This window comes from Carcharodon carcharias, chromosome 8, assembly GCF_017639515.1.
Source record: "Carcharodon carcharias isolate sCarCar2 chromosome 8, sCarCar2.pri, whole genome shotgun sequence".
Lineage (NCBI taxonomy): Eukaryota > Metazoa > Chordata > Chondrichthyes > Lamniformes > Lamnidae > Carcharodon > Carcharodon carcharias.
Window position 1 is genome coordinate 21,328,871 of NC_054474.1, and position 24,872 is coordinate 21,353,742.

Genomic DNA, 24,872 nt, shown 5'->3' on the forward strand with positions numbered 1-24,872 from the left:
GAAATCCAAAACAAAAACAGAATTACCTGGAAAAACTCAGCAGGTCTGGCAGCATCGGCGGAGAAGAAAAGAGTTGACGTTTCGAGTCCTCATGATCCTTCGACAGAACTTGAGTGAATCCAAGAAAGGGGTGAAATATAAGCTGATTTAAGGTGTGTGTGTGTGTGTGTGTGTGTGTGTGTGTGTGTGTGTGTGTGTGTGTGTGTGGGTGGGTGGGTGGGGGGGGGTTTGGGTGGGGGGAGAGAAGTGGAGGGGGTTGGTGTGGTTGTAGGGACAAACAAGCAGTGATAGATAGAAGCAGATCATCAAAAGATGTCACAGACAACAGAACAAAAGAACACATAGGTGTTAAAGTTGGTGATATTATCTAAACGAATGTGCTAATTAAGAATGGATGGTAGGGCACTCAAGGTACAGCTCTAGTGGGGGTGGGGGGAGCATAAAAGATTTAAAAATATATAAAAATAATGGAAATAGGTGGGAAAAGAAAAATCTATATAATTTTTTGGAAGAAACAAAAGGAAGGGGGAAGAAACAGAAAGGGGGTGGGGATGGAGGAGGGAGCGCAAGACCTAAAGTTGTTGAATTCAATATTCAGTCTGGAAGGCTGTAAAGTCCCTAGTCGGAAGATGAGGTGCTGTTCCTCCAGTTTGCGTTGGGCTTCACTGGAACAATGCAGCAAGCCAAGGACAGACATGTGGGCAAGAGAGCAGGGTGGAGTGGTAAAATGGCAAGCGACAGGGAGGTTTGGGTCATTCTTGCGACAGACCGCAGGTGTTCTGCAAAGCGGTCGCCCAGTTTACGTTTGGTCTCTCCAATGTAGAGGAGACCACTAACCCCATTTGAACAAACGTGAACTAATAATGGAGAATCAGTACAGATTTGTTTATGGGCAAATCATGCTTGACTTAGTCGACTGATTTTTTTGATGAGGTAGCAGAAAGGGTGGATGAGGACAATGCAGTTGATGCCATATATATGGACTTTCAACAGTGTTTGATAAAGTATTACATAAATAGCTTGTTAGCAAAATTGAAGCCCATGAGACATAAGTAACAGCATGGATACAAAATTGGCTAAGGGATAGAAAAGAGAGTTGTGATGAAAGGCTATTTTTCGGGTTGAGTGGGGCAAGGTTGGGGAGGGGAAGATACATAGTGGTGTTTCCCAGAGTTCATTACTAGAACCACTCCTGTTTTTGATATACATTAACAGCTTAGACATTGGGTACAATTTTAAAATCTGCAGCTGGCAGAAAACTTGGGAAGGAGGTAAAAGGTAAGGAAGATAGTAATAGACTTTAAGAGAACACAGACTGATGAATAGGAGGGCACATGGCAATGAAATTGATCATAGTAAACTAAGGGGTGAGGGGAATGGAAAAGAGACAATACAAGCTAAACAGTACAATTTTAAAGAGGTCGAGGGCAAAAACAGGGACACCTTGAAGAGTTGTGGACAAATCTTTGAAGATGACAGTACAAATTAATAAAGCAGTTAAGAATATGGAATTCTAGTCTTTGTAAGGAGGGGGACAGAGTACAAAAACCAGGAGGTTATGCTAAACTTACATAAAGCCTCAGCTGGATTATAACGTCCAATTACAGGTACCGCATTTTGGGAAGAATGAGAAGATTTGGTGTGGGTACAGAAGAAATTTACCACACTGGTTCTAGTAATGAGGGATTGTAATTACATGGCTAGACTGGAAAAGCTGAGATTGGTCTTAAAGCAGTGAAGGCTAAAAGGAAATTTGATAAGTTTTTTTTTTAAAAATCAAAAAGGTTTAAATTGAGTAAATAAAGGGAAACTGTTTCCAGTGCCTCAAAGGCTAATAACCAGAAGGCAAAGATTTAAGGCGATCAGCAAAAGAACCAAAACCAGAAAAGAATTCTGTGTAATGAATGGTGAGGATTTGGAATCCACTGCCCAATGAAGGTGGAAACAGATCCAATGGTAGCTTTCAAAAGGAAATGGATAAATACTTAAATTAGAGAGAGAAAAAAAAAATCAGGAATATGGAGAAAGAGCTGGGGAGTGAGACTAATTGCGATATTCTTCGAAAGAGCATCCGGTTCTTTTAGACCAGATGGAATTAATGGCCTCCTTCTCTGCTCTGCTATTCTATGATGACTCTATAAAACTAGGAGATCACAACCATCAGATACAAAGCTAAGTTAAGACTAGCTGATTTTTAAGCAAAAATGTTTCTCTTGGGAAATCAAATATACGGTACTACTGCTAGCATGTTATAGACATTGGTTATACTATTATTATATACAAATTTCAAATTACTACAGCAATTAGCAGAGGTTCACAAATTTTCCAGATATAATTTAAAATGGTATTCATGGTTCTACTGGGAGCTTGTGAGCTACAGAACAAAACACAACAACTCACTAAACATTTTTGAGATGTTCTTTCTTTGGCTGAGAAGTTCTCATGCGTTAACTTAGCTGTTACATTTTTTCTTCTGATTTGTTTTTTTTAGTTTTATACAACAACATTGCTAATCATCATGCAATGTTAAGTCAACCATCAACTCCACCTTACAAAAGCATTCTCAGTTCTTGTACCTTCCGTACTTTTCCAAATAATAATCCCAGATCTCACATCATTAAGTCTATTTTAGTACTCTGGTAATAATGACTTAAGATTGCATTACACAAGGGCTCTTCATTCTAACAAGCATGTTAAAAAAAACTATAACAGAATCTTTTCAATAAAGCCTGTTTATTCATAAAGATTTAAATCTGTCGCAGAACACCAAAGTGGGATGTACTGCAGACTCCAACACCATAATGTTTCATTCCCAACGTCAGCCTGGTTTTCTGATTCGTTCCTTTATAAACAATTTCCTCTGTAATAACTATGTTGCGTGCCTTTTCAATTTCAAAAAGCAAATACATCTCTGACACAATATGCTGCTGCTCTAGATTTTAAAGAATTGCAAACATGTGTGTGTTTCCTATGCTGCTCAGTGATTACTGCATGACTTGAATGCAATGCTATTTCACCAAAGAGAAAATTAATATTTCTACAAGTACAAAACTTAACATTAAATGAACATGCATTTTTATTCAAGAACAACCGAAATCTTATACCTAGCTAACCCAAGTTCACTGAATACAAGCCAATGCTTAAGTCAACTGTGTTTTATAAAAAGAAAAGGAATGGTGTTCTTACCAGATACAGGATGGATGCCAGGAGGAGGAGGCTGCCCAGGTGGTGGTATTGGGGGTAACCTCAGGTTTGGAGGGAGACCTGGTAAGGGTGGAGGTAAATGATGTCCTGGTGGAGGCAACTGATGGCCTGGGGGGGGTAAGCCTGGAGGCGGTGGGGGAAAAGGAATCATTCCAGGAAGAGTGACATCTTCCACTATTAGTGGGTCATTGCCATGATCAAAGAGGCAGAGGTCACCACGCATGCAGAAACCTTTCTCTGAAAACAAGACATGAGTTTCAGTACACATTTTTCTTCAAGTTATATGTTTCTCACGAATATCCTTCAGATTTTAATTTAAAGGCACAAAAAAGTGATTCTATGCAGGTATTCAGAAAGAAGAAAATAATTTATCCAGCAATCATCTTATTGCGATGTTATGTATTCATTGCATATTGCACATATACAGAGGTCCTTGACCACTAATAGTTGACAGATTTCTTTTCAGTGGACAATATGTAAAAAAAAATTATATTTCGTTAGGTGTCTCTCAATCTTATAGCCCAGTGACTACTTCTAATTACTAATCCTGAAGCTTCGATGTCCAGCCCTGTAACCATATATTATTTTGAACATGACACAAGAAATGTTTATCAGCTCTCATAGGACTAAAGCAAGTCTGATGAACATAGCTCAGGGGTAGCCCATTAAATCTCACCTGAACAGCACTGATTTTGATCCATCTGATTACACAAAATTGCATAGATATTCAGCACAGAAACAGGCCATTCGGCCTGAGCCCCGACCATCTTTCCTCATAAATCTATCAATTTTTTTCCTCATTCATGGGATGTGGGCATCGCTAGCTAGGCCAGCATTTGTTGCCCGCCCCTAATTGCCCTTGAGAAGATAGTGGTGAGCTGCCTTTTTGAACCGCTGTAGTCCATGTGGTGTAGGTACACCTACAGTGCTGTTAGGGAGGGAATTCCAGGATTCTGACCCATCTTAACCCTCCATTCCCTTCTCCCTCAAACTTGTTTACTTTCCCCTTAAATGCATCTACATTATTTCCTTCAACCATGTCCTGGTAGTAGTGAGTTCCATATTCTCACAACTCTTGGGTAAAGAAGTTTCTTCTGAATTCCCTATTGGATTTCTTCACGTCCATCTTTTATTGATGGCCTCCAGTTATGCTTTTCCCACAAGAGGAAATGGTCTCTCTGCAGACACGCTATCAAAACTATTCATAATTTTGAATACCTCCTCACCCCTTAGCCTTCTTTTTTCAACAGAACTTTAACTTATAGCCAAATTTCAATTGTATGCAACACACAGCTTCATTTGCCTGATGCTTGCATTATGGATATTAAGCTTGAGTTTGATATACAGAACAATTTCAATGCAAACTATCATGACAATATTCACCATCAAATTTCAAAATGCAATAGTAGGAATTAAATTTTGACTCAAAAATATTTTACAAATGAAAAGATGACAGCTGCGCACTCTTCTTACCATCATAGTCTCTGCATCGGCGCTTTGGGGCTGCATTTCTACCAAAGGAGTTTGTGCCGGTGTGGTTGTTATAGAAATTAGACCAGCTCTCAGTAGTATTGTCAGGGTGGTGGGCAGGAGCTACCACAGTTACTGCACTAGAAGCAGCATGTCCTCCAGAGAAATATTGCTCAGTTGAACTGTTCGATGACGTGCAACTGGGGACATACATGTTCTCTGAGCCCTCGTTTCTTTCCAATTCAAACTTTGATCTGTCTTTATGTTGCTCTGTTCATTAAAAAAAACCAAAAAAGTGTTATTTAAGCAAGCTCTTTCTTCAAATTGGCTGTATGTTCACAATATCAATACCAAAATGATTAGCAATATTGTAAAATTATATCCTGACAATGCCTACACTAAATTAGTATTTATAAAATCAGCACTCAATTATCAAACTACTCCCCTATAATTATATTCGTAGTCCTACAAAAAGCTGAAAGTTGTCCATATTTTATGCCCAGGTCAATTTTGCTCTTCAATCTAGCACCCATGTAGAATGTAATATTTGTGGAAGAGATCAGCTTTTTATCTTGCAATATACTGCCAACAGCCCTGTACAACCATCTTCCAACAGACAGCAGCTCACTTGAGCTTTGCATGGCAAAAATTTGCACAGCTCAATTACATCTTGCACACTTCATTAATCTTACAAATGAGATTTAACTACATCTCTTGTTAAAAACAATATGCCAGCAATTACCTTAACATTTTTTTTAAATGCTCATTTAAATTTGCTTCCGTATCTTAAGAAAAACTTCATCCAAGCCACAAGAATCCACGGTAAGCTATGATTTAATGCTCGGTCCTTGAACCTGAGTTTGCATATAGCAGAGATTCAACACAGGCCATCTACTGTACAAAACATTTACCAACAAACTTCAAAATGGAATATTAGGAATTAAATTCTGACTCAAAAATATTTTACAAAGAGAGACACTTAAACTGTGCACTTTAATTATGAGACTATGACTGGAAGTAAAGTGCATATTAATTGTTCATAACTATGAACAGTCCAGAGACAACAATAATTTTAAGTCTAATAATTTTTTAAAAAATCTTTTCAGTTCCTTTTTTCCTCTGAATCTGGCTCCAAAAACCAGGAGTTTCCACTGACATTCACATATGCAGAAAATTTGATTTTCTTGATGTACAAAAAAGCTGTACTTGATTATCTTTGTTAATTACTGGCTTCTTCCATCCCTTCACAGAGACAGACACTTTCTAAATGAGGCTTACCACCTGGTGCCCTGGTTGAGAAATGATGAAGCTATTGCAAGTACAGCTGACATATTCAAGTAACATCCAGCTAGGGACATAATCTTAAATCCAGAGGGACTATGCTGTTCCCTTGCAGTGCAGAGCTCCAAGTCTCTAAACATGAAATTGAAAAGAATCCCTTCATAAACACTGTGATATAGCTTTCTTAGTAGCATTAAGAGTCTCAGCCCACAGTCTATTGATTTACTAATTCAATGATGGAAATTTTTCAGATGTATCTGTTAAGATCAGGATATCAAAGGACTGGTCCTTTGCAAGAATTATTTTCTACCAGTATCAGCTATAGAGATATTGCATTTCCATTCCATGAGTGTATTGTCCGAAGACACACGTCTTTGGCTCATTGTCTGCTGATGCTTCATTCTGACATGTCAAATGAAGTGCCCAGAAATAGAAAAGTCTGAAACTATTTCTAACCTCCAATACCTGATGGAATCAAACAGCATGAATTCTAACGTGGAAAATAATGACAGGTGTGATAGAGGATAAATACTCAACGCCATCTCCAATTGCATTTAGCATAAACAGCTCTGCACCATACAAAATGTATTTTAAACTATTTGTTTCCTCTTTGAAAACAATATTAGTTAAATCGTATCTTATTTAACCTGTCCTTCATTCAAAGGTAGGCAACCAGCTTGAATACTATGCAGAAAATAAAACCCATAGGCCTACAGGTAAAATGATTAATCACTGTACTCCAGGTGCCTAACTCGTTTAAACACAAGCATCCTATTGAGATTTAAGAAAAACATTTGAAAATTTCCAAAACACTTCAGGTAAGGATCCCTCTAAATCTGGGAAGATGTCAGACAGCCTGGATTTCCTTTCTAAAGGCCTGCAAAATTCAGTGGCCTCTCACAAACCTCATAGTATAACGCTGTAGAGAGAGTAACAGGTTTATGCCAATGAGAACATACTTAACTGGAGTATGCAATGTAGTGGTTATGGTACTAAACCAGCAACCCAGAGATTTGATGTTCAATTGTACTATAACAGCCTCGGAGATTAAATTTAAAAAATGTGAAATCTGTAGCAGCAAATGAACGGAGTTCCATTTCAGTTAAATGCTAACTCCAAGAATTATAATTCTAAAAAAATTCAAGTCTCTATCCATAAAATAATAAAGTATTTACACAATGCTTTTCATGACCTCAGGATCTCTCAAAGTGCTTTAGTCAAAGAAGTATTTTTCAAATGTAGTTTCTTTTTTTTTATGTATTCACTCGTGGAATGTGGACATTACTGGCTCAGCCAGCATTTGTTGCCAATCCTTAATTGCCCTTGGAGAAGGTGGTGGTGAGCTGCCTTCTTGAACCGCTGCAACCTACGTGGTGTAGGCACACACACAGTGCTGTTAGGGACAGTCAGTATTGGCCACCCTCAGTGCTTCCTTCAAGTGGTGTTCAATGTAGCACTGATTCATCAGCTGGAGGGTTGATATGTTGTAATCAGCAGAGACTCTCCTTGCCAATATTTGACCTGATGCCATGAGACTTCAAGGGGTCCAGAGTCGATGTTCATGATTTCCAGGGCAACACCCTCATGACTGTATACCACTGTACCGCCACCTCTGCTGGGTCTGACCTGCCAGTGTGACAAGACATACCCAAGGATGGTGTTTGTGGTGTCTGGAGCATTATCTATAAGTTTTTGATTCCTTGAGTATAACTATGGCAAGCTAATGCAAGGAGGACTTTACAGGGTTGACAGGGCTGAATTTGCTGCTGTCCTTTCTGGTACCTCGTTTGATGCCAGGTGGTCCATCTAGTTTCATTCCTTAGACTTTCTAGAGATTGTGATACAACTGAGTGGCTTGCTAGGCCATTTCAGAGGACATTTAAAAGTCAACCACATTGATGTGGGTCTGGAGTCACATGTAGGCAGACATGATGGCAGATTTCCTTCCCTAAAAGGCATTTGTGAAAAAGGTGGATTTTTACAACAATTAACAATGGTTTCATGATCATCATTAGACTTTTAATTCCAGATTTTTTGAATTCTAGGTCCCCAGAGCATTACCATGGGGCTCTGAATTACTAGTCCAGTTACCATACCACTACACCATTGCCTGCCCCCAACAATGCTGTAATCTGGGAAACATAGCAGTCAATTTGTAAACATACAAGATTCTACAGATAGCGATAGCAATCCAAGCGACTTTCCAGCAAAACGTTCTTTAGTAAACCATTCCAAAACCAACCACCATTGTAATGAAATAATCACATGGTCTGCCTGAAATTGCCTCTCTTCAGCTTACACTTGTGCTCCTAAATTAAAAACTCCTATTCCCAACATATCTAAATTATTAAGGTTGAGGTAACTCTAATATATTCTCCCTCAGTTTCCTCTTTCAACAGCAGTCCCAGTTCAGAGTCAATTCTCATACATTTTACTCTCTAGTCCCCTATTTGTCTTGAGCTCCTCTTTATGCCATTTCCAGCGCAGGCTAATTAATGTCAAGATATTCTTCATTATTTACAAGGTTCCTTAATTTGCACCCAGATATCTCAAATGTTGTTTGAAGGTGGCCACACCTTAGCTTGACTTCTTGTTGAATCCCTTTACTGATATGGCTTAGTCAGTATTTTCCCGATTAATGCTATAATTCCTCTCCTTATTTTGCATCCTCAAGTGCATGACTTCACAATTATTGAAATTAAACTGCATCTTCAAATTGCCTGCACGTGCTTTACATAGTCGTAAAGCTTGGTCCCATGTTCTATCATAGGAACCAAATTATTTTAGTGTTCTCATCCTTCTTTCCAAATCCCTCCAAGGCTTCACTCCTTAGTTATTTCTGTAACCTCCTCCAACCCATAACCCTCCAAAATTCCTGCACTCCTCCAATTCTGGCCTTTTGCACTTACCTGATTTTCATTGCTCCACCTTTGGTGGCCATGCCTTCATCTGTCGCAATGCAAAGCTCTGGAATTCCCTCCCTAAACTCCTCTGCCTCTCTCTCATTCTTTAAAACACTCCTTAATCTATAGACACATCTTTTCAGATAAATTACGTAAAACTGAAGAATACTGACCAGCCCAACAGAACCCCATAGCTCCATTCGACACAACTCTCCATCCAAACACTTGTTATTTAATAAACCCTCTATTTGCTGTTACTCAGGCAAAATGCACACCATCTGTTAATTTTTCCAACTAGATTTCCATGTAATAATGCATAAAATTTTTTACTAAAATCTAAATAAACTATATCTATATTGCCACTCATGCTGTGCTATTTTAACTCAAAATTCTATTAAATTGATCTGGCATGACTTCCCTTTTGTAATTCCATGGGTGCTTTGATCAATACATATACACATATAGCACCCTAAATGTTCTACCAGTTAGCCCTCGATGAGTAATTGTAAATTTTTCCACCAATTAGTCCCATATATATTTTAAAATAACACTAAAATTTCCCTTCACTGGAACAAAAAGACAAATGAAAAGTTGAATGAATGATGACATTCAATCCTATCGCAGTGTATCACTCAGTCTGTCCCCTTCTTACATCACCAGTTGGGGAGTTTCTTCAGTTCTTTGCAAGAAAAGTGGATGGGTTTAGGGAGCAAATTCCAGAGTTTAGGGTCAGTATGTCTTAAACCAAACTTTTGGTTACCTATCCCAATATCTCCAATTTGGTTCAGTATCAATTTTTGCCTGATTTTACTCCTTTAAAGCATTGGGAAAACCTAGCAATCAGCAGGCCATATCAGAGAAATCAACTTTCCATTAAATGCATCAATGCTGATGGTAAATAGATTACTCACCACTGCACCATTCTTTACCCCCACCACCCAAAATTTACAAACGCTAAAAAGAAACAATTTTCAAGATCTGAAATAAAAAAAACAAGGCCTACATGTTTCACAAGCATATTAAGCTTACCTCTGCTTGTGCTGTTGCTGCGCCCAAGATCTCGAGTCCGGTCTCGACTGCGACTGCGACTTCGACTTGCGCTCTTTGTTGGACTGTGGCTATAGCTTCTGCCCCTACGACGGTCATATCGTTCTCGGTAAAGATCTCTGGGATGAGGATATCTCTCGAAGTCCCTGCGTCGTCGTTCCTCACGTTTTTTGTCATCACGAGTTCTGACAAATTGAAAGGACACATCGTATTTGTGCTTGTTATAAAATTATGGTCTTTCAGATCAAAATGTTTTAAAAATAAAATCCAATCAAACTTTAGTTCAACTGAAGTTAGTGACATTGATAGAAATGACAATCTACTAATTGAGATCGAGGTGGCTGGGTCAGAAGGGATGATATTCTAAATGGGTCAACAAATGAGGCTTTATGGATTGAGCTTAGAAATAAAAAAGGGACAGTCAGACTACTGGGAGTATACTCCAGACCCCCAAATAGTGAAAGAGAGATAGAAGAAAAAATATGTTGGCAAATTTCTACTTGTAAGAACAAGAGGGAAATAATAGTAGGAGACTTCAACTATCCTAATATCAAATGGGACTCAAACAATATAAGGGACACTGAAGGAGAAAAATTCATGCAGCGTGTCCAGGAAAATTTTTTCAACCAATTAGTGACAAACCCAATGAGAGGAGATGCAAACCGAATGAGAGGACCTAGTCTTGGGGAATGAAGAAGGGCAAGTGGGTGAAGTGACAGTTGGCGATCATATCGGGGATAGTGATCACAATTCAGTTAGATTTAGCATTACCATGGAAAAGGACAAAGATAAGGCAGGAGTAAAAGTCTTGAACTGGGGGAAGGCAAATTTTGCAGAAATGAGAAGGGACTTGGCTGAGGTGGACTGGACAGCACTGCTGGAGGATAAAACAGTGGAAAACCAGTGGGAAGCACTTGAAAGCAAGATCCTAATTGTACAAAGTGGAGATGGCCCCTACAAAAATAAAAAAAGTTGTCTCAAGTGGTGTTCCACAAGGCTCGGTGATGGGACCCTTGCTGTTTGTGTTATATATTAACGATTTGGAGGTGAACGTGGGGGGCACAATTGGAAAATTTGCAGATGACACAAAGATTGGCTGAATAGTGGGTAGTGTAGAGGATAGCCATAATCTCCAAAACGATATAAATTGGTTGGTGGAGTGGGCGGTAAAGTGGCAGATGGATTTTAACATAGAGAAGTGTGAGGTCATACATTTAGAGAGGTCAAACAGTTACAGGGATTACAAAATAAATGGGAATATACTAAGAGGGGTAGATGAAGTGAGAGATCTTGGCGTACAAGTGCACAGGTCCCTAAAGGCAGCAGTTCAAGTAGACAAGGTTGCAAAGAAGGCATATGGAATGCTCTCTTTCATTGGCAGAAGTATAGAATATAAAAGTAAGGCTATAATGTTGGAATTGTATAAAACACTGGTGAGGCCACAACTGCAGTATTGTGTGCAGTTCTGGTCACCACATTACAGGAAGGACGTAATAGCTCTGGAGAGAGTGTATAGGAGGTTTACTAGAATGTTGCCAGGGTTAGAAAAGTGTAGCTACGAGGAGAGATTGGATGTGTTGGGGTTATTTCCCTCAGAACAAAGAAGGCTGAGAGGTGGCTTTATTGAGGTGTACAAAATTATGAGAGGAATAGATAGAGTGGACAGGATTAAATTGTTTCCCTTGATGAGGAATTCTAGAACCAGGGGACATAGACTCAAGATAAATGACAGAAGGTGTAGGGGTGACATGAGGAAGAACATTTTTACACAAAAGGTAGTGGGTGTCTGGAATTTGCTGCCCAAGTTGGTGGTAGAGGCAGAAACTTTAAACTCTTTTAAAAAGTACCTGGATCTGCACCTAAAGTGCTTTAAGCTGCAGGGCTATGTCCGGGTGCAGGAAGGCAGGATTAGGAAGGGCACCTGGATGTCCTCGGGCTGGCATGGACAAAATGGGCTGAATGGCCTCCTTCTTTGCTGTAACTTTTCTATGGTTCTATGGTTCTATAAGTAGAACACAGAACCAATCTCTGGATTGTTATTTGAGCCACATGCAAATTAGCATAGGGACAAAAAGGTTCCAAAGTTAAATATGTGGCTGAGAAGGGGGTTTTCAGTTCATGGGGTACTGACATCATACCAAGGAAAGAGGGAACTGTTCCAATGGGATGGTCTCCACTTAAACTAGGCTGGGACCAGCGTCCTAGTGAATCAAATGGTAGTGGATAGAACTTTAAAATAATGAAGGTGACAGTGGGAAGAATCAAGACACATTCAGAAATAATTTCCTTGAAAACACAAGATAGGTTTTATTGTTCATTGACAAAATATTCCAACCTAACATTACAAGATGCATGAGCATTCAGCATATAGCTAGGCAATATCAATCTTGAAATGTGCCAAGAGAAGAATTACTTTGAATGCAAAAATCTCTTAATCAAAGTTCCACGTTTACTCCGTAATTAAAATCCACTAAGGAAAGCTATCAAAGTGTGCAAATGATGATGCTGCAATTTCATTTGTAGGGCATTAGTTATGGAGGAAAAAAAAGGCATTCTTCCATTTTTCATTACAATGAGAATTTCATCTCCTTAATATCGTTATCCATTTTATATTGTAACATTACAAAAAAATCAGAAAAGCATTGAAACTGAAATGGTCTGATAACCATTACTTATTTATCATGCTGAATAAGTACATTGTGGTGCAATATATTAAAAATAATAAATATCCATAATTCATGAAAAACAAAGCAACAGAATTTGCAAGCAATACATCTCTGCTGGATTTAGCTTGTAGCTCCCCACGGATTTATGGAAAGTAAGTAGAAGGGGGCATTTGTCCAGAGTTTACTGCATTCCCCAAAACAAAATCAATACCATTTTTTTTGTTTATTTATACACTGCCTCTAAAACCAAAAATCAGAAAAAGTCTTGACTAGTGATCACATGAATCAAATTTAACATAATTCTATCTGTGCTAAAAGCAAGCTCAATTTTAAGTAGTAATTTGGGTTTAAGGCCATACCTTGTGTCAATCGGTCCCAAAACGGGTTTAAACGGACTGTGACTTTTCTTTAATAAGGATTTTCTGCCATCTTGATCCTCATCATACAAGGGAACCTAAAATAGCAATAAGCAGTAAAAAAAAAATGTTAATTGCAGTTAGCAGTTCAGAAAGATATGAGAAACACTAGTCACATTGAGATTTCTGCATCTCCCATGACAACTTATGGATAAAATAAAAGAATGGAATGATCGCATCTCAGCAGTTAACCTCCGAGTACAACTTCCAAAATGCTTGACCTCTTAGACATTGGCCTCTCATGCAACTCAAACATACCACTGCAACCCAGCAGTCTTGCATCATGAAATCTGACAGGCTATCGAGACATTAGAGTCTGTAACTTGTTCAAAGTTTACGATATCACGACCTAAAATGTTAGTTGCTAGAATTATTCTAATTCTTGGATATTCATTGCAACCATCCCCACTGTTTTGACCTTCAGCATATCTCCCACCAAACGGCCATCATCATCATCAACGGAACATCAATCAGAAAGTCAGGAATAATGCTACATGCCTGAAAAAAATTGTCGATTATTTGCCAAAGAAATGTTGTAACACATCCATACACATATTTGTTGTTTATACGCAACTTCATATTACTTTTCCTCAAATTGTTTAATCAGATATCGGCAACAAATGGCATCCATGAGATTAAAATTAAACAAATCCATTTTTTCACGCCAAAAAACTTCTGCAAATTTTCAAAACTATGAGATACAACTGGAGGTGACAATTGTATTGTAGAATAAAATCTTCCCAAAAGAAGCAAAACACTGAATGCTGGAAATCTGAAATAAATGCAGAAAATGCTGCAAGTGCTCAGTAGATCAGGCAACATTCGTGGAAAAAGAAATAGAGTTAACGGACAGAATTTAATCCAGCCCTTTGCAGCAGGGAACCTGGCAGCCGGGCCCACTTATTGCAGGAGAGGCCGCCTGTTCGTCTGCCAGCGATGAAAGAACCTTTCGTGATTAAGTTGGAGGCAGGAAGAGGCTGATGCAAGAAATTCATTAAATGAGCCACTTGACACCAATTATCTGAGCTACTGGAACTAAGTGGTGGCTCAGGGATTGAATGAGAATCACACAGCTTTCCCATGCCTCCCAAAAACTGGCCAGCAAACTTTGTTGGGGTCGCCAGCTGCCTACCAAGGGGGAGCATTCGTTGTCAGGCACTTAAGTGCCCAATCGCGGGACCCAGCATTGGGAAGGGAATGGGGGGGGGGGGGGGCAGAGCCACTGAAAGCCACCCACTCTGGCCTTGTCTCCAACCTCCCATCCCAGCTCCCAGAGCGTCCTCCCCATGACCCGAATCCTGATTTTATTCACCAGTGAATGGATAATAATAAGCTTGTAGCATTAAGTTTTCTTACTTCAGATCTCGACAATTGTGTCTAGGAAAATCAATGACAATCCCCAGTGAAGTCCTCGGAGTGCTCCCAGAGGCTCTGCCGGAAATGGAGAGCTGCCAGCCTCCAACTGGCCAGCAAGTCTTGGCAAGTGGGATTTCCACCACTAGGACCCTAATTCCCAGGGAAGACCTGACACTGATCAATTAAGTGCCTGAGGGGCACTTAAAATTGGCTGGACCTCCCCCATGAAAGTGTCGTGGGGTTCCCACCAGTTCTCCCACTGATGAACTAGACACCCACCTCACCCTCACCCACTCCCCTCCGCCCACAGTAAATCCAGCCCAACCTTTCAGGTCTGTGTCCTATCATCAGAACAGAGCTGAAACATTAACTGTTTCTCGCTCCCCAGATACCGCCAGACCTGTTGAGTCTTCTAAAAAGTAGTTTCAACATCTGCTCAGTTCTGACCAGAACTAATTTCTATGCCATCTCTCTCCTAAATCCAGATTTTGTGTTTGGAAGAAAAATCTTTCCTACTCGCATCTTTTACCCCAGTCATCAAACAACACATCACCCCTGTTGTGCCTTCATCATCCCTTATTCATTCATAGTCGCAAGGTTCAAGCTTTTGACTGAATTATGCTGGTCTGGGATCAATTAGTAGCAGTTAAAGACATTTGCGTGAGAATCTTTTACTGAAGGTGAACTGACTGTACATCCATTTTTTTCTTGCGATTTAATTAGTTTCAATCCATTTAAAGGTCACTTCCTTCGTTTCTTAAAACAAAACTTCTTGAGATGTAAGCAACATTGGCAAGGTAATATTAGCTGCACATTCCTAGTTAACCCCGAGAACATCAAGTATTAACCAGGTACTGCAAGAGTCACATGTAGGCTAGACTAGGTAGACATCGCAGAATTCTCTCATAATGGAGATTAGTGAACCAGATGGCAACCCACAAGTTACAGATTCATCAAATTCTTGTTCTCTGAATTACTAGTTCAATGCTATTTTCACCAGGTTAGCCATACTCTACTACAAAAACTAACTCACAGAAGTAGACATATTGTTACTCACTTCTTTCTTGTCCTCTCTCTCTTGCCATGTAGGTTGCATGTCCTGCTTTAATGTCTCCTGGACAAGCTGTTCTGGTCGTGGCACGTAGTTCTTTGTGCTTAAAGCATCAAAAAGTTTATCCACAAATCCAACAGTTTCTATCAAAATAATTACAGACCAATGATGAGAAGTACTGCCAGAGAAAGCAAAATGTAAAAAAAACATTTTTCACAAAAATAAGTTACTTATAATTTAATCACCAAGTGTGCCTCACAAAGGAACATATACAATGCTTTCATAGAGTGCTTAGTTATTTACATGTACAAAGACTCTCTTACAAATCACTACTAACCACAACTCTCAAAATAGTCAAAACTGTTTCAGTTAACTCCACTGTCTCACAAAGAATTGAAGCAATAAGGGAGAAAATGAAAGAAAGAGATACTGCTATCCATTCCTAAAAGAAAACTTCCCAGTATACAGTATATCTGCAGAAGGTTATCATGAAAGGATTTATTTATGGTCCTTTATGGAAAGAAACAAACCACAGCTTTTACTCAACAAAAAAATGGTGTTTTTTAATTCAGAAAAAGATTTTTGAACCATTTTTACTCCAACTCATATGCCTCAACATGAAACATTTTCAGAAGACAGAAAAGGAAAAGAAAAGCCAAAACACAGTTGATAAAGGTTGTTAATATAGCAGAAGGGGCCCTTTGCTTTAAAAATAGTGTGTACAAAAGCAAGAAACTTATACTAAACCTTTAAAAAATCACAGGGTAGCCCTCAGCTATTTTATCAAATTCTGAGCCTATACTTTAGCAAGGATGTTAAGACCTTGGAGATTCTGCATAGGATATTTAGCAGAGTGACAGAAAGCATGAGGAACTTAACTTATGAGGAGAGACTAGAGAAGTGGGGATTGTTCTGCAGAAACTTAACATAATTGTCCAAAATTATGAGAGGCATTGATAGAGTAAATAGAGAAATTGTTTTCACTGGAGGGTGGGTGGTAACCAGAGATAGCAGGTTTAAGATAATTGACAAAAGAACCAGAGGAGAGATGAAAAGAAGTATTAAATGAGTTTAGATTTGCCTTAAAGACTGGTGAAAGCAGATTCGATACTTAACTTGCAAATGGGAATTGGACATACAGACATACTTAAAAAGAATGTGCATGGCTATAGGGAAACAACTACAGAACAACATTTGATTTGATAATTCTTTCAAAAATCCCACACAGGCAATGTATCCCAAATCCTACAGCACAGAAGGAAGCCAATCATGATTCTCAGTGTTCTTCAGGACGATTTGAATGGATTGCCATCTCCCTTTTTATTGACAGCTGTCAACACTCACGTTGTATGCCAGGGATATTAAATTGCCAGGCAACCTGACCCAGGCGTATGTTACTGTTATTGCTGGAGTCGAAAAAAGACACAATGTCTAATATGATATTTATGTAACCAGTGCAGGCTGACTGGTTCCTCATTAAAATTAGAGCTATTGTATTGTAAAATAAATGCTAAAATACAGTTGCGTAGTAAATAATAACCAACAGTCTAATAAACATGATGAAGCAATACAAATTGCAGATCCTTCCAACTTTACAGAAAGTAAGAGATCTGCATTAAGCATTTACATCAGCCTTATGAGATTCGCATTCTTCAGAGCACAGGCTATCATTGATAAGAAAATTCAAAGCACCTGCACCTTTATATTTGACAGCAGGCTTTAATATCAAATAGCATTTTACACTGAGCCTTCTTGCCTAGGCTAAGAAGTTAAATCTATATTGCTGGATTGAGTGAAACATGTTCAACTTAACACTGGTGGTTTTCATTGGGCCAGGATGACACCATTTACTAAGCAGTGCCTGAACATCTTTTGGGGAAAGATTTATTACATACAGCAGTTGAAACAGAGAATTCAATGAATGATTAAATCACACGCTTCTGGAGTGCTCCTAATACTGGTCCCAAGGAAAGATTTACTTTATTCTCTGACTAATCTGGAGCAAATTCAGCAAATTTACACAGATGAAACAGAATTAACTTTATTAAACCGTCAACGTTTTAACAAAGAAATAACTTAAATTGACATAGCACATTTCACAACCTCAGGAGCTCCCAAGAGTGCTTTGTGTGAATTGATTACCTTTGAAGTGTAGCCATTGTTGTAATGTAGGCAACACAGCAATCATTCTTCACACAAGGTCCCACAAATAGTAATGAGAAAATGGCCTGGATATTGCAGTCAGCAGCAATGGAAAATCTCACTGAAACATTCAAGATTCTGAAAGGGCTTGATAGGGTAAATGCAGGAATTGTTTCCGCTGGTTGGGGAATCTAAAACTCAGCAGCAGAGTCTCAGGATAAGAGGCCAATCATTTAAGGCTGAGATATGGGGAAATTACATCACTCTAAGAGTTATGAATCTTTGGAATTCTCTGCCTCAGAGGATTTTGGATGCACCATCATTGAATACATTTAAGACTGAAATAGACAGATTTTTGGTCTCTCAGGGAATCAAGGGGCATGGGGAACAGAAGAGAAGTGGAGTTGGAGCCCAAGATCAGCCATGATCTCACTGAATGGCGGAGCAGGCTCGACGGGCCATAGTCTACTCCTGTTCCTATTACTTGGGTTTTTCTGTTCTCACGACTGACCTCAAAGAAAACTCCCCAAAAAGCACTAGCAATCATCATGACATGGATTTCACTTTTCCCAATGCTAATTTGAATCTATCTCCAAGTCAAGGGAACCTTCAGGTGTCCAGCAACAGTGATGTAATTAAACAGGGTACTCTCAGGCAGAAATCCAGAAAGTAAAATGCACTGATTATCCTTCACTTTTCATCAAATTTTACAGAGAGAGCAAAAATACTGATCGAGAAATACACTTGGAATTAAGGATATATCAAAGCACTTTTTTTATGATTTTAAAATGTGGAATTTTGTCATAAAAGAGACATTTGACACTCCACAAATAAAAATGTCAGTTTTCAGGGTGAAAAAGCTTTTAAGAAGTAATGAGAAACTTAGCAGTCATTAAAAATCCAGTTACACCTCATTCAATGAGGTGTAACTTCTTCCAATTGTTTTTACAGCAAGACTAATAGCTTAAAACAGCAAGCTCTTGTCATTTCAGTGATTTCTATCTGACTGTAGTCTGTGGGGACTTCAACAGTGTAGCCTGGGAAGAAGCACAGGATTACTGCCAGCAACTTCTGGATTTATCCACACACATGAGGACTCCAGAAGTTGCTATTAGTTTCAGCAGAGTAATTAAGGCAAATACCGACAGTTTTGCCATTATTACTAACGCAAAGTCCAGGCCTGGCAATCTATTTTAGTGATGCTGGTTGGGGGGACAAGTATTGACCAGAACTTAACTATTCTTCTTCAAATAGTGCCATAGGACCTTTTACATCTATCTGAAAGACTAGACAGGACCTCAAATTAACAGCTCATGTGAAAGGCAGTGCCTCTGATAGATACAACAGTCCTGCAGTACTGAACTGAGGTGTCAGCCCAGATTTTGTGCTTATGTCTGATATAGGACTTGAATTCACAGCTTCTCACACAAAGGCAAGAGTTTTACCAATGAGCCACAGCTCATCCCTAAAGTATATTTCATACGCAACAAATGCAGACTCTCAATTCAAATGGAGAAAAAATTATGGAGAGCCAAATCATCATTCAGGAAAATAAGCCATTGGACAGTTGTGATTCCTTCAGACAAAGGGAGATACGTTTTCTGTATTTGTAAAACTCCAGGCTTATCTGCTCTGCTACATTGGTAAACAAAGGAAAGTTCTCATGCCATTTAGGTATGCACTGTCAACCAACAAAAAAGCATTCATCCTTAAAGAAGCATACTTCAGATATTCTATTAAACTTTCATACTTTTTAATTGGAGGCTGCATTTAAATTCTTAATTTTATTAGCAAAATATGTCTCAAACAATGCACACTCCAGTATCACGTATCCAGTGATCCAAGCTGAAAAGGGGAAAACAAGGTAGTGCATCAGCTCTAATTAGATTCGACTCTATACTGACAGTGGTAGGCCACAAAACAAAAGTTATTTTAGATGGCAGATTTGACTTTGCTAAGAGCTGCATCACTACATACATTTACTTTGCAGTCAGCATCTATTCACCTCTCTAACATTCAAATTGAGTTATATAAATAAACAAGTCATTATCACTGGTAGGGTTTAAAAGCTGACCTCCAACAATAACTATCTTTGCTTTTAGGTCAAGGGGCATACAGACAATATCTGTCAGTCAAATGAGACAGCTTTAGAGAAGCTGCTGCTTTTTTATGCAATAATAAAATGGCTTCAAACTCTAGAAACAGAGAAAATAAGAGCAGAGTAGGTCGTTTAGCCCTTTGAGCCTGCTCCACCATTCAATATAATCATGGCTGATCCTCTATCTCAACTGCCATACTCACGCTCCCACCCCATATCCCTGATGCCTTTGGATTCTAGAAATCGATCTATTTCCTTCTTAAATATATTCAGTGACTTGGCCTCCACAGCCTTCTGTGGTAGAGAATCCCGCAGGTTCACCACCCTCTGAGTGAAGAAGTTTCTCCTTATCTCAGTCCTAAATGGCCAACCCCATATCCTGAGACTGTGACTCCTTGTTCTAGAAGCCCCAGCCAGCGGAAACATCATCCCTGCATCCAGTCTGTCTCGTCTTGTCAGGATTTTATACCTTTCAATGAGATCCCCTCTCATTCTTCGAAACTCCAATGATTACAAGCCTAGTCAACCCAATCTTTCCTCATACAACAATCCTGACTTTCCAGGAATCAGTCTGGTGAACCTTCGCTGCACTCCCTCTATGACAATTATATCCTTTCTTATATAAGGAGACCAAAACTGCACATAACACTCCAGGCGTGGTCTCACCAAAGCTCTGTACAGCTGTAGTCAGGCATCCTTGTGCCTGTACTCAAGTCCTCTTGCAATGAAGAGCAACACACCATTGGCCTTCTTAACTGCTTGCTGCACCTGCATGCCTGTTTTCAGTATTTGGTGCACAAGGGCACCCAGGTCCCTTTGTACATAAACATTTCCCAATCTATCCCCTTTTAAATAATACTGTCATTCTGTTTTTCTTACTGAAATGGTTAAGTTCACACTTATCCACGTTATACTGCATCTGCCATGTATTTTCCTACTCACTCAACTTGTCTAAGTCACCTTGAAGCTTTTTAACATCCTCCTCACCACTCACATTCCTACCAAGTTTTGTGTCGGCAGCAAACTTGGAAACATTACATTTAGTTCCTTCATCCAAATCACTGATATTTTTTTGTGAATAGCTGGGGCCCAAACACTGATCCCTGTGGTACTCCACTAGTCACTGCCTGCTGCTCCAAAAAAGACACATTTATTCCTAATCTCTACTTCTAGTCTGAACCAATTCTCAACCCATGCCATGTAGCTGGGAATCCAAGAGGTATTGAGTTTTTTTAAAATGCTACACACTAGACAGCTACTGTACAAAATGCAAAGCATGCACTTAAATATTTTAGTAGCATAGATAATTCAACTACAAAAAATTGGTCGGCATAGACCTAGTCTTTAAAATCCTCAATATTACTAGAAAAACTAGAAAACATGCAAGTGAATGTAAGCTGAAACTTGTACTGCAGAGCTTAAAACAGCATTTTCAACCACTTAGTAATGAGAGTCTGATAAATTATGAACATAAAATATTTGTTGGCACTGAACATTCTAGTCAGGTGAGGTGGAGATTTCCAGAAAAAAAACAGAACAGCTTCTCTATTCATTTGGTTGATAAATGTACTGTGCATTGTGGAACTGAATTATACAGATCATGAAGATCTCATGCTCAAACCAGAATGTGAGTTAAATTAGTTGATTTTAGCCAGGTCAACGGGGGGGGGGCTACAATTGGCCTCAGTACAGTTTAAGGGAGGGGGATGGAAAATCATTCAGTGCTCTCATAGCTTACCTGCCTGCTGGAAAAAAACATAACTGGTGATGATATCACCACCCCCCACCCCTCCCACCTCTCTCAAGATTAAATAGTTTACCAAAAGCTTCAGCCTAGGTTTACTCATGATGCATGTCACTTGTATCAGTTTATGTAAAACTGTAATCCCAGCATAAATCAGTAGCTTCAAAAAATGACAGGAGAAAATACAAAGCAGCATAAATCTTACCTTTTTGCAGAAATACGTCCAATTGATCAACGCACAAAGCCTTCAGCTCTTTTTCTGGCTTGTCTTTTTTAACTAAAGCCACTACATATTTTGCTAAAGCTGATGGGTCAGCATCGCAGCTGAAAAATAAGATTTAAAGAAAAATCAAACACTAGATTGTTAGACCAACGCATTTGATTTTATTGGGGGAGGGGATGCTTTCTGTAACACATGTTGAATGGCTTTCTTTTGTGCTGTAATCATTATATGACATCTAACCCACACAACACAGATGTTTAAGACTGATCTCACTAAGGAGCTCTGCCTGCAGAAAATTGCCATCAACAGGGTAACTGGTTTCCTCATTTTCCATTCTAGGTCAAATCTCCATCCTTTTTTGCTCATAAACTTTACTTCCGCACAGGATCTCAATTGTTACAAGTTGTTCATCCAACATCCCCCCACAAAAAATCCTACGGTGAACATTTATTATGTAATAGACATAGTCCACTATACTGGCACACTACCCTGTTGCATCACAGATTCTACCCACTCAGAGATGGGACACAAACAGAAAGGGAATTGATCTATGTTAACAGAGGCCATCCAGGTTACCTTCCAGCCACGTTAGGAATATTGTGAGGGAATATAAAAGAGAACACAGAAATAATTTAAGGTTTAATAAATAGACGTGGTAGTTTTTTAAAAAAATCTTTGATGGGTTGCCCACCCCTAATTGCCATTGAACTGAGTAACTTACTAGTCTTACATTTCAGAGGGCAGTTAAGAGTCAACCACATTGCTGTGGATCTGGAGTCACATACAGGTCCACCAGGTAAGGATGGCAGATTTCCTGCCATAATGGGGATTAGTAGGCTAGATGGGTTTTTTACAACAATCAATGATAGTTTCATGGTCACCATTACAGAGACCAACTTTCAATTCTAGATTTTATTCATTGAATTCAGATTCTACCAGCTGCCATGGCAGGATTTGAACCCATGTTCCAAGGCATTACCCTGGGTCTCTAGTGGGTCTCTAGCGTATTAGTCCAGTGACACTACCACTACATCGTCTCCCCGGTTCACTGTTTTTGTTAAGAAACTCACAAAAGCTTTTTCTGAGATGGCCAACATTTATTACCCATCCCTAACTGCCCTTGAGAAAGTAGTGGTGAGCCAACTTCTTGAACTGCTACAGTCTGTGGTGTAGGTACTAGTGCCGTTAGGTAACGCATTCCAAGATCTTGACCCAGTCAGGATGAAGTGTGACTTGGAGGGGAGCTTGGAGGGGTGTCCCCATGTTGTCCTTGTTGGGCATGGACCGACATGATGTCTCAATTACACAATGCAACAAAAATTTTACAATTGAAAACACGCCAACCACTTTCAGGCATTTCTGGAAATTTATGTAAAATGTTAAAACGTTATTTTATGTTTTCTGTTTTATGATACACAAGTGTATTTGACTCAATTGCACATATTTTGAGGTTTTTGGAAGTAAATGTTGACATCTGCTCTTGATACAGCATACCTTTATATAACATCTTTAACATAACAGAACATCCTGAAACATTTGACAAGAATATTATTGGACAAAAGTTGACATTAAAGCCATCTTTATTTTACCCCTCTCTTCCTGTTCAGGTTAAATTCCTTACTCAGTTATAGTAACTATTTGCTCTCATGTACCCTGCCCAAACGGAGAACATTCATGTACGAATCTTGACAAATGAGTACATTGTACAACAGCATGGGGAGGACCATCACAAATAATGTCTGATCCTGTCCTCATCCAACATCCACAAATATCCACTTCCAGCAATCAAGGGAACGAACTGTGGCCTATTTTCTCTTCCATAATTCAGAAGCACTAAGGCTGCTTTTGGGGTCCTTACAATTACCCCAACCAAGGACAGACTAGGCTTTGAACTTTTAACTTACCTAGTCTGTGAAGTTGAGCTATTTCTCTCTTCAAAACTTCTCTAGGGCAGAAAGGTTATTTGCACATGGTCAACCATTTCCATTTATATTGAGTTTTCAAGATAGCAAGGTGCTTCACAGAAGAATGGACAGGTGGGATCTTAATGGAAGAATTTGAAGACTGAAAGATTGGTCAAAGAGCTGGATGTTCAGAATGCTTTTAATGGCACAGGAGATTGATGTAGATGGTGTTTAAGGAGTGAGTTCCAAAGAGTAGAGCTGAAACAGCTAGGGGTTCCACAAACCAGGGTGGAATGAAGAACAGACTCAGAAAGCCAGTAGGCAGTGAACACAAGACTGGAAGAAGTTTCAGAGTTCCAATATCATATTTCAGCTTTAAAGGGGGCTCAGTTTAATATTCACTATTTTTGAATACAAGGCCACGGATCATTAAGACTTAGTTCATTTTGGATCAATGTATGCAGCATTTAAAATACCTACAGAATTATTGGCATTGGATTGACATCTTGGCAACTGACATCACTTCAGGGCAGTGGTAGGAAACTGAGATACTTATCTTAATTTTAAATCAGGAGTCACAGGTTGGGAACTACAGTTCCCGGTGGGCCTCGGGTCTTCTGCACATGCCAGCCAGAAATTGGACACACATTCACAGTTCACGTCTGTTACGATCTTCAGGCTAGGAACTGGCCCTGCAAGCCTGCGCAGAAGCAAGGAGTGAAATGGCACAAAACTGGTCAGGTGACCTCAACCAGAGTGCCATTCCAGAGAAGGCATCCCAAGGAGCAGGACATGGGAAGGGGGACAGGGAGAGGTCCCAGAAGAAAGTCCCAGGCAGAGACAAAGACAGGGATCGATAAGAAGTCCCAGAAAGAATCCCAGTTAAGGGGCAGAAAAAGGAATCAGAAATAGGTCTTGAAGGAGAGGAGCAGAGGTGACTCCGAGTTAAAGAGTGAGCTGCAGGGAGCAGACTTGAAGTGAAGTAGGTTTGAGAGAGACCCTGAAAATCCAAGGAGGAGTTCAAGATTGGTGACTCGTTACTGCAGGCTTTTTGGGGCAGTAGTGTTCTGCTTGGCATGGCCAAGGATTTGAAATTGTGCTCAGAAGGTGAAGTTGGAGTGTACTCGGAGATCCAGGGGAAGGAATCTCAGGTGGTGAGATCGAAGCCCTGCGAGGTGGGCCATTGTTGCAACCATCCAAGTGGGAGTGACAATTGGAGAGAATTCCAAGGCAAGTTCTTCAAATGAGGAGATTGGAAATCCTCATGAGAAAAACAAAGTTTCAGTGAGACTGGATGACTCAATGTGACAAACGTCTGGGTGGGTTGTTGAGAAGCTTCAGCCACATCTGTCATTTACTTTGGAGTA

At 39.4% G+C, this 24,872-nt stretch overlaps 1 protein-coding gene across 4 annotated transcripts in view; it reads right to left on the reverse strand.

Annotated features, from left to right (window-relative positions):
- Nucleotides 1-24,872, reverse strand: part of rbm27 (RNA binding motif protein 27) — a 163,209-nt gene that overhangs the window by 122,571 nt on the left and 15,766 nt on the right. For all 4 annotated transcript variants that reach the window (XM_041193308.1, XM_041193306.1, XM_041193309.1 and 1 more), the window contains exons 2-7: nucleotides 21,584-21,702; nucleotides 15,401-15,537; nucleotides 12,931-13,025; nucleotides 9,888-10,090; nucleotides 4,678-4,944; nucleotides 3,187-3,441 (exon numbers count right to left, since the gene is read on the reverse strand). In XM_041193308.1, the coding sequence (XP_041049242.1) occupies nucleotides 3,187-3,441; nucleotides 4,678-4,944; nucleotides 9,888-10,090; nucleotides 12,931-13,025; nucleotides 15,401-15,537; nucleotides 21,584-21,702 (1,076 nt within the window). The remainder of the gene's footprint in view (nucleotides 1-3,186; nucleotides 3,442-4,677; nucleotides 4,945-9,887; nucleotides 10,091-12,930; nucleotides 13,026-15,400; nucleotides 15,538-21,583; nucleotides 21,703-24,872) is intronic.